A 9,545-nucleotide genomic window follows, 5' to 3' on the forward strand; every position below is an offset into this window, starting at 1 on the left:
TCCGTTTCCTGGCCCCGCCGCCATCCCTACCTCCGCCTCTGGTACTCTCCAAACACCACGCGATCACTCGCGTTCCTCGATTCGCCGCCAGCTTCGGATTCCTCCTCGTCCTCCTCTTCGTTGCCATCGGTGGTGATCAACGGCGATACCTCACGGTTCCCGTACACGTTCCGGGGAGGGCTCCGGTCGGCGATCCGGGTGGCGCGTGTGGTGAAAGAGGCAGTGGAGAGGGGGGAGAAGGAGGTGCGGTGGTTCGTGTTCGGCGACGACGACACAGTGTTCTTAGTGGAGAATGTAGTGAGTGTATTGTCGAAGTACGATCATGATCGGTGGTACTATGTTGGGAGCAATTCGGAGAGCTATGAGCAGAATGAGAAGTACTCGTTTGAGATGGCGTTCGGTGGTGGCGGTTTCGCTGTGAGCCACGCGCTTGGTAGGGTTTTGGCTAGGGTTTTGGATTCTTGCTTGAAGAGGTATGGCCACTTGTATGGGAGTGATGCTAGGATCTATTCTTGTGTTGCTGAGCTTGGTATTGGATTAACACATGAACCTGGCTTTCATCAGGTACCAAAAAACTTTCTTTTTTGGGTAATTGTTTTTATGATTTTGTTGTTTTAACTACTCTGATGCTGATCAATGCTAGAAAAACTAGGAATTATTCTTAGAGGGAATTGGGTGATCCCAAGCTCACATGCAAATAGAACAAACTGCTACTCTTTTTGCTTACTTGATTAGTGCTCTTTAGTTACTTGAAAGCTATATCCTACATATGTTAAGTGTAAGATGGTTTAGGCGTTGATGTTTAATTGTTGATGTGGTTGATGGTAGACTAATGTCGAATTGGCTGGTCTATGTAGTAAGAAATGTTATATTGTACTATTTGTAAGATGTGTAGTGAGAAGAGCCATATACGAGTAGGTGAAACGAAATATGAGGTGGAGTGAAACACATTATTATAAGCGCATGACCATTGAAAGAATACTCTATTTTTAATAGTGCATGATTTGTAGAGTGATTAGATTTGGATATATAGATATCAAGGCTAATCGTTAGAAACCTATCAATGTGGGATGTTTTCTACTCTCTTAAACAATGTTTGTGATTTTTTATTTTGAAGGGAAGAGGAAGGAAAGGGCTTGAAGTGTAAAATGGACTTAAGTGTTTATACTTCAAACCCTTCATTTCCCTGGTTTTTCCTAATCAACACTCATAATCTTGTTACAGTATGCTTCTTTGATTAGACTGGGAAGGTGGAATGAAGAAATTGGAAAATGAAAGGGGGATAAAAGAAGAAAAATGGGGGTTGGGGGAGTAGGCTTGTTATCTATTAGATGCGGTTTTTCTTTCTGCTAGAGCTTTAGTACGTACTGAACTGCCCATATCTGTTTCACTTCCGACGGTATTCCTTCTTGAATGTTGAAACTTGTTATGAATTAAGAATTATGTAACCTGAAATGTAATTATGTAAGCTGAGAATGTAATTATCATGTTAGGTTGCTTGTGCATCGTGTTGTCCTTTTAAACATACCTTGTGTTCAATTTTGCTGTTTTATTTGTTGTTTGCCTTCTTCATACTTATTCTTTGTAACACTAAAACTGTAATTTTGTCTTCCATGGACATGAAATAAGGAACAGATAATATTAATAATTATACTGATCTGGCTTGTATTTTTTTTTTTTTGGGGTTAAAGATCTGGCTTGTGATTTTATCTTACTAATTCTTTATTACTATTTCAAGCAAACATCCTAGGCTATTTTATGGTTTTAATTCTGGTTACCTTTTCTGTATCTCTATTGAAATAATTTTTACTTGCTTCTTTTGATACCAGTTAGATATGCGGGGTGATTTGTTTGGGATTCTAGCTGCACATCCATTATCTCCATTATTGTCCCTTCATCACTTGGAGGCAGTGGAACCTCTCTTTCCCAACATGAACAGAACACAAGCCCTTGAACATCTTATGGCAGCTGCAGCCGTAGACCCTGCAAGGATTTTGCAGCAAACTGTGTGCTATGATCGTTCAAAGTCTTTAACTTTCTCGGTTTCATGGGGTTTTGCCATCCAAGTTTTTGAAGGAAATGAATTTCTCCCCGATCTTCTTCAAGTGCAGAGGACTTTTGTGCCGTGGAAGAGGGGTAGCAAAGTTGTTGGCAAATTTATGTTCAACACGAGAGACTACCCTAGAGATCCTTGTCAAAGACCTTTTCTCTTTTTCATGAAAAGTGTTGAATACGATAAAAGTGGCATTTGGAGTAACTACACCAGGCATGCTGTTGGGAAATGCTTTGAAGAATCAAATTCGGTAAAGCAGCTGAAGAAGATTATAGTTTTCTCGAGGAAGCTAGTGCTTAATGTTGAAGAGGTATTGTTAAAATTAGCATTAAAAATCGTTGATCTAAAATCTTTTAATTATTATTTTTTTTGGTCATGTGGGCATTCCTATTCTGGGTATTTTGACTTCATGTTGCCTTATTGGATTTTGTTACAGTTGAAAGCCCCTCGTCGGCAATGCTGCGATGTTTTGCCGTCTTCCAATGAAACAACAATTATCCATCTTAGACATTGCGGAACTGATGAATTGATCTCCATGTACCAATAGTATTCCTTTTCAGTTGTCATCTCTCTCAAAAGCTTTGAATTTCTTCATGAGCATGAATGTTTGGAGGACAGTTCCCCGAGGTGGGTGTGTCTTCTCTTAGGTGGACCATGAAACTTAGCTTTGATGTTATAGTTTCAAAATCCAATGTGAGGTATATAGATTTGTTTTCATCATTCTGCAATTCTCAATTAATTTTGATCACACATTCTGAACACTAATAAGTTTCTGAAAATAACACTTGGTGCAGAGAAAGGATCCATGACCTCCTTCTACAAGAAAAACGTGTGCTAGTAGATTCATAAAGGATCTCTTGGTGTATGGTGCTCAACCCCTCACAACTTTGCCTCAACTTCATGGATCTGTAAAAGTGTCCGGAGACCACATTTAAATTAATGGTGATAGATTAGGTATACAAAAGTAAAACACCTATTTTTTGGTGTACAAATATCATTTTCCTTTTTTATTTGCTGCGTAGTAGTTTTGCCATCTAAGTTTCCATGCAGCTGTACATATTTTGGTTTCTGTTTTTCTAGTGTAGTTAAATCACATGGATGCTGCTCCATGTATTGGAGTGAGGAAACTTCTCAGCCTTATCACTTCTACACACCCATTTTTTATCAGTTGTTGACACTTCTAGTCCAGTGTTGGATCAATATATTGTGCGGACCGTGAAAGGTAAAAAGGAACAAAAGGAGTACTTTAGAATGTGATCCTAATAAGGGATGTGTCCCTGAATACAGAAAATATGCAGAAATTATGATAATAAGGGATTTGTTAATATTACATGCATACATTAGAGTTTGCTGGCTGCGTAGTAATCTATGGAAAATAAGTGAGAAATATGTGAAGAGGATTTTTTTTGAACAAAAAGTATTTATTGATTAATTTTTTGTACTGCTTCTATTTGGTACTTGGTAGCACTAAATTCTAGTATATAATATTATTATTTGGATTTTTAGTATATAAAATAAAATAAGTGAAATTACAGAGACCTACTAAATGAAATTTGGTTGAGTGTTCTCTTTTACTATATGTAAATCGTGAATTTAAACCTCGATCTACGCAAAAACTAATAAATCGTGGAATTAAACCACAATTTTGCGTCAAAGAAATTCGTGTAAATCTTGGTTAAGTTTCATGATTTATGATGTCTCTGCTAGTTTATAAATTGGGTGTAGTTTCATGATTTACCACTATCAGTGAGTGTCCATAATTGGTGGTTATTACTTATTATTCATGATTCACCAATGAATAAAATGCAAATAACTAGTGGATTTGCTCCACGATTTATTAGTTTTTGCTTAAATCAGATATGCATATAATAAAAAAAGAAGACACGCATGTAACTAAATTTTATTTCCGTAATTTTTGTTATTTTTTATTCTATATAGGAAAGAAATCCTTATTATTTCCAAGTTACGTGCTTAAAAATTTAAAGTCAAACTCAAACGTGTTAGCGGTGTTGCATAATCCCAGGACGTCGACGTGAAGGTATGAAGCCTGTTATAACATATATACGTTGTGACTTGTGAGAAATTTGACGTGGACTTAATGTTCAATTTGTCTCTCAATTTAATTTCTTAAATTTTAATTGTTTTTATTTAATTCTAAAATTTCATAAATGTGACTCACATTAGTTTATAGAATAATTTTCAGCACATAAATATTAATAGAGTGTTGACATAGACAATTAGATTCTACCTTGGCGTTTAAATAGCGAAAAAATAATGTCTTGTTTTGAGAGAAAAATTTTTAATTAACTCCACTTAGAATGTTATTTTTGAAATATTTGAGTACCAAAACAAAAACAATATCATTTTATAGAATCTAATGTGACATCTGAATATTCACGTCAGCATTTCATTAATGTCTCTACATCAAAAATTATTTTAGAATAAATCACATTTACAAAGTTTAAAGATTAAATAGAAGTAACTAAAATTTTAGAAACTAAATTAAAGTTCTCGTACAATTTGAAAGACTAAATTGAATGTCATCTCTCTTTAAGTCAGGGTTGCCATTTTTATACGCTGGTCATCATCGTATCTGACAAGTATATTTTAATAATCCCATGGTAGCCGTAGGGAAATTTCCAGCTTTATTTATTTTTATAGAACAGGAACCGAAAAGAAAAACTAAGTCCAACAAGTGTGGAGAAAAAAATGTGAACATGTCATCTTGAAGGGGTACCGTTTTAGAAAAGCTGGAAACACGTGCCAATTAGTTTGTGGTGTAAATAGCCACCAAAATCAACCTTTTAAGTAATTGTCATGGATTACTCTAGGGATGTCAATGGCGCAGGGCGAGGGCGGGGGATGCCTCCCTGCTCCTCATCCCCGCCCTCAGATTTGCTCCCCATCCCCGCCCCATTCCCCGCCGTGGGAGAATATTGCTCCCCATCCCCATTTCCCACGGGGCCCCATTCCCCGCGGGGATCCCATTCCCCATCTACATAATAGTTCTAGCTAATTATTAATTTCCATATGAATAGAGCTACAAGTATCTATCTTACACAAAAACTGCAAGATTTTATACAAAAAGTCTAAATGACACGATGGTGACTTCTTTCAAAATAACGCAATGGGGGGACGCAACGACGAGCCAAAGAAAAAAGTAGTGGACGAGGTGGGAGACACGGCAACAGAGAGAAGAATGGACACGACGGCAGAGTTACGAAAAGGAACGCCGCAAATAGAAATTACGACGCAGTAAGGGTGATGGCACGGTGAGGTGTGACGATGCGGTGAGAAGGGGTGACGAGGGGATGGCTGCAGAGAGGTTGGATGGAGTATAGATAGCCTTAGGGATCTCTGAATTGAAGAGGAGTTATGCAAATAAAGATTAGGAGTTTTGGATTTCTATATATATGTGTGTGTGAGAAATGACTAAAAAACATATATGAGAAATAAACTATTAAGGATAATTCAAGGAATTCATAAATTTCGGGGAATAGCGGAGACGGGGCGGGGATCCCCGCTCGGGTCCCCGCGCCTGCTTTGGGGGAATTTTGTCCCCCATCCCCATCCCCGCGGGAAAAATTCTCCACAATCGGATCCCCATTCGGAGCAGTCCCCGCAGGGATCCCCGCGTCTCGGGGAATTTTGCCATCCCTAGATTACTCTAGAAAGAGAAATGGTATGGGTCCAATAAAATAATTTTGTGAGATTAATTATACCCGAGTCTTATTTTATCTCTCGCTTAGCTTTGGCACACTACTTTTAAAAGTGTAATTTACACATGAATATGATTATTCTCACAAAAGAAAATCGACGGAAAATTTTATAGTAGCAGAAACCAGAAAGTATTACACATTGTTAACATAAAGTGCCTACAATAACAATAATATTTTTAAAAAAATTATTAGATGAGATGTTATATATTATGGTGGTTTAAAAGTCTTAAAAAGGGATGTTACTCACTAGTCACTACTGTTCTAAGACGCCTCTTGAGGAAGAAAAAGGAAAGAGAATAATAAACGTGTAAACACAAATACACAGTAGCACTAGAAACGTAGAATACTATCATTTCAGGCCTACATTAGCGGCATATTGACCCCTATGGTTGTTTGTCTTAATTTTCGTCTATCAATATATCATTTTATGACATGTTTAATTCACCAACCAAAACCAAAGTACTTGGTTGAGATAGTTGTTGTGTAAGGATAAGCAAACCATACCATAACAGGTGGCCTACCTATATCACCATTAGTCCACCCCACCCAACCCTTTTCCATTGATTTCTTCTCCACACTCAATACTATATTAGTCATTAGTCAACGCACATACTTATTCAACTAATTAACTTGACTTGAATCTGGTGACCATCACCACCATCCAATCGTGCAATTCTTATTGGAAAGGACATAAATCTTTTCTCTAACATTACCTAATTTGTTACCAATAAATAATATTTACACACCAACAAAATCAATCATCAAAATAATTATTATGTATTTATGTATAATTACATATATTTTTTTAATTTATTTTTAATGTATATTTCGTATTTCAATATCATTGATTTTTAATATACATGGCCACCCCCCATAACTTATTTAGCCGTGAATTGCGGTTATTTGCACTTTGATTTCTTTTGTAATTATATATATATATTTAGCTTCCATCTTTGTCTTCAAACCTTTACTCTCACAAATTGACACACATTAGCCTTGTTTCATGACAGGGTGTTGCAAATTTTGTTTTTGTTAAAGATGCAGTTTTTTCACAAACCTACCAAGGTTCAGTCTCTGATTAATTTCATTCTAGTCACTAGTTCATTTTGTGGCATATATGTTCTTGTATCAGTGTTGTTCTTGGGAACATCAAAGCTAGTACAATTTCATTCTTCATCAAAATACGTGTCAACACCAACACAAACAACTCTTGATCATGTTGTGTTTGGGATTGCATCAAGCAAAGGATCATGGCCTAAGAGAAAAGAGTTTGTTAAATTGTGGTGGAAACCAAACAATTCAATGAAGGGTTGTGTGTTCTTGGATACACTACCAGATGAAGAGAAGCAAGGTAGGGATGATAAGAATTCCCTCCCTCCTCTCTGCGTCTCTCAAGACACTTCCCGGTTTCGCTACACGTGCCACGGTGGCCTGAGGTCAGCCATACGCGTGGCACGTGTAGTTGCCGAGACAGTGGCCTTGAACCATTCAAACGTGAGGTGGTATGTGTTCGGCGACGACGACACCGTCTTCTTCCCGGAGAATGTGGTGAAGACACTTTCTAAGTATGATCATGAGCTATGGTACTATATTGGTTCGCACTCTGAGGTTTATGAGCAGAATAGGTTGTTTGGTTTTGGAATGGCTTTTGGCGGCGCTGGTTTTGCCATCAGTTCTTCCCTTGCAAAGGTTTTAGCCAAGGTTTTTGATTCTTGTATTCAAAGATACCATTTTCTCTATGGTAGTGATGGCAGGGTGTATTCTTGCTTAGCTGAACTTGGTGTTGGATTAACACATGAACCAGGTTTTCACCAGGTAACAAATACTTCATATTAATTATTTATTCAGTTCTTAAAAATCTAGCATCAAAATGTAGATAATTTTCTTGATATAAGGCAGTCTTTGGATATTTTCTGTTTCCCTAGGAACCAGGAGGTATAAAAAATTCAGAAAATTTGTATTTGTATCCACTAACTTGTTTTTCTATGTTATAAGAGACACTATTTAAATGCAACATATACTGCTCTTAATCTTTAAATTACTCATTGCTAGAAGGAAAGTAAAAACAAAAAAGAAAAATTCGCATGTTTTATTTGAGAAGATAATTCGCTGAAGTGGAAAAAGTTTTTTTATTTGTTACTGGGTCCTTGGTTTGTCATAGTTTTGAGGTTTAGATGATAACTTAGTATCTGAGTTTTCACCTAATTTAAAATGTTGAGGCCTTAATTTGAATGATTCATTAACTCGACTATTTAGTAGGATAAGATTTTGTTACTGTTGTTGTTATGCGATTTCTTGGTCTTGATAATATCTGAAATTGGATAAGGTGGATTTGCGCGGAAATACCTTTGGCTTATTGGCTGCACATCCAGTGTCTCCATTGTTGTCCTTGCATCATCCAGAATACACTGATCCAATCTTTCCAAACATGACAACTACACAAGCTTTGAGACATTTCTTTGGAGCAGTGAAGGTTGATTCTCAGAGGATGCTGCAACAAACAGTCTGCTATAACAGCAGGTTTTCGTGGACGATTTCCGTGTCTTGGGGATACACGGTTCAGGTTTTCCCTAACCATATGCCATTGAGAGAAGTTATCAAGGTTCAAGAAACATTCAGGCAGTGGAGAAAGGGAAACTTGTTGGCCAAGTCATTTACTTTCAACACTGTAGAGCCTCACCATGATCCATGTAAAAGGCCAACCATTTTCTTTCTTGATAGTGTTTCTTCCGGAAAAGATGGCATCATAAGCAGTTACAAGAGATCTTTCAGAAATTGCTCGAGCGATGCATCGTCACTAATGAGGTTGGAATCGATCAAAGTGGTCTCCGATAAGCTCGATCTTGGCATCAAACAGGTAACAATGTCAAGCATTGGTTAGTTACCCTAATTAGTGAATCGTGTATTGAAATTTGAAACAAAGTCTTGATTAAATTCTGTTTTGTATTTCAGTTGAAGGCTCCAAGGAGGCACTGCTGTGATGTATTGCCATCAAGTGGTGGTGACCAGATGGAAATTGAAGTCAGAGAATGCAAAGATGAAGAATTGATTTATATGCACTGACAAATACATACATAGTGATTTCTGTAATTCTATTATGATATATGTGTAGATATACTAGTACTATTATTTCAGATAACTGAGAGTTAAAAATTTTAGGTAGTTTTGCTTTGCCATCGGTAATTCTTGCAGAATCAAAATATGCCTCTGGACCATTTTACGTGCCCAAGAAGGTAGGAGTTTATCCATGGACACATTATGACATTTCTTGCAACAAGTTGGTCGGCTGTAAAACATTTTTGTAATTGATGAGAATATTTTAATTTTACTCTTAATATTCTCTAAGGTTACAACTCAATAGGATAGAGATTTACCTATAAAGTTTGTTGTACTTCAAGATCTGTGTGGCCCTGCTTTCACTTTCTGCTTGTTCTTGTTATTAACTATGCTTGAACTTACAACAAAATTACATTAATACTATTCAACAGAACAAGCATATAGGAAGAGGTTCGGAAAAGCTAGAGAGAGACATTGTGATTTTTTATTATGAAGTAGCAAAGATTTTCAATTTATCATTGTGTAGTATAAATATCTTTTTTTTTTCTCTTTTTTGTCAGACTAAAACAAATATAATCCCACTACATAACCAATAAGGATTCTATTAATTTCTGCCAACTCTTGTTTATAGCTGTGTTTAATAGAAGTGTCTTTGTAAATGTATTTAATAGAAATGTCTTTTTTATGGCTGTGTAACGAAAGTGTTTTTGTGGATG

The 9,545-nt window shown here is 36.7% G+C and overlaps 2 protein-coding genes across 2 annotated transcripts in view; both read left to right on the forward strand.

Moving 5' to 3' along the window:
* The window catches only part of LOC107629947, a gene marked incomplete in the record, with an annotated part of 3,990 nt that extends 605 nt beyond the window's left edge, over positions 1–3,385 (forward strand). Inside the window, 4 exon segments of the mRNA XM_016332910.2 lie at positions 1–564; positions 1,830–2,363; positions 2,490–2,751; positions 2,848–3,385. Coding sequence (XP_016188396.1) covers positions 1–564; positions 1,830–2,363; positions 2,490–2,600 — 1,209 coding nt within the window.
* On the forward strand, positions 6,643–9,345 carry LOC107629945. Its single transcript, XM_016332909.2, has 3 exons — positions 6,643–7,587; positions 8,099–8,629; positions 8,725–9,345. Exons 1-3 carry the CDS (start codon positions 6,811–6,813, stop codon positions 8,833–8,835), a joined length of 1,419 nt encoding a protein of 472 aa, XP_016188395.1. The 5' UTR covers positions 6,643–6,810; the 3' UTR covers positions 8,836–9,345.

Source organism: Arachis ipaensis, chromosome B03 (assembly GCF_000816755.2).
Source record: "Arachis ipaensis cultivar K30076 chromosome B03, Araip1.1, whole genome shotgun sequence".
Taxonomy (NCBI): Eukaryota; Viridiplantae; Streptophyta; class Magnoliopsida; order Fabales; family Fabaceae; genus Arachis; species Arachis ipaensis.

What these genes read in the sequence shown, in the direction of transcription:
- LOC107629945 (XM_016332909.2), top strand. Translation starts at nt 6,811, where the DNA reads ATGCAGTTTTTTCACAAACCTACCAAGGTTCAGTCTCTGATTAATTTC. An exon ending in ATGAACCAGGTTTTCACCAG is followed by an intron (nt 7,588 to 8,098) that starts GTAACAAATACT and finishes AAATTGGATAAG; the next exon opens with GTGGATTTGCGCGGAAATAC. An exon ending in TCGATCTTGGCATCAAACAG is followed by an intron (nt 8,630 to 8,724) that starts GTAACAATGTCA and finishes TTTGTATTTCAG; the next exon opens with TTGAAGGCTCCAAGGAGGCA.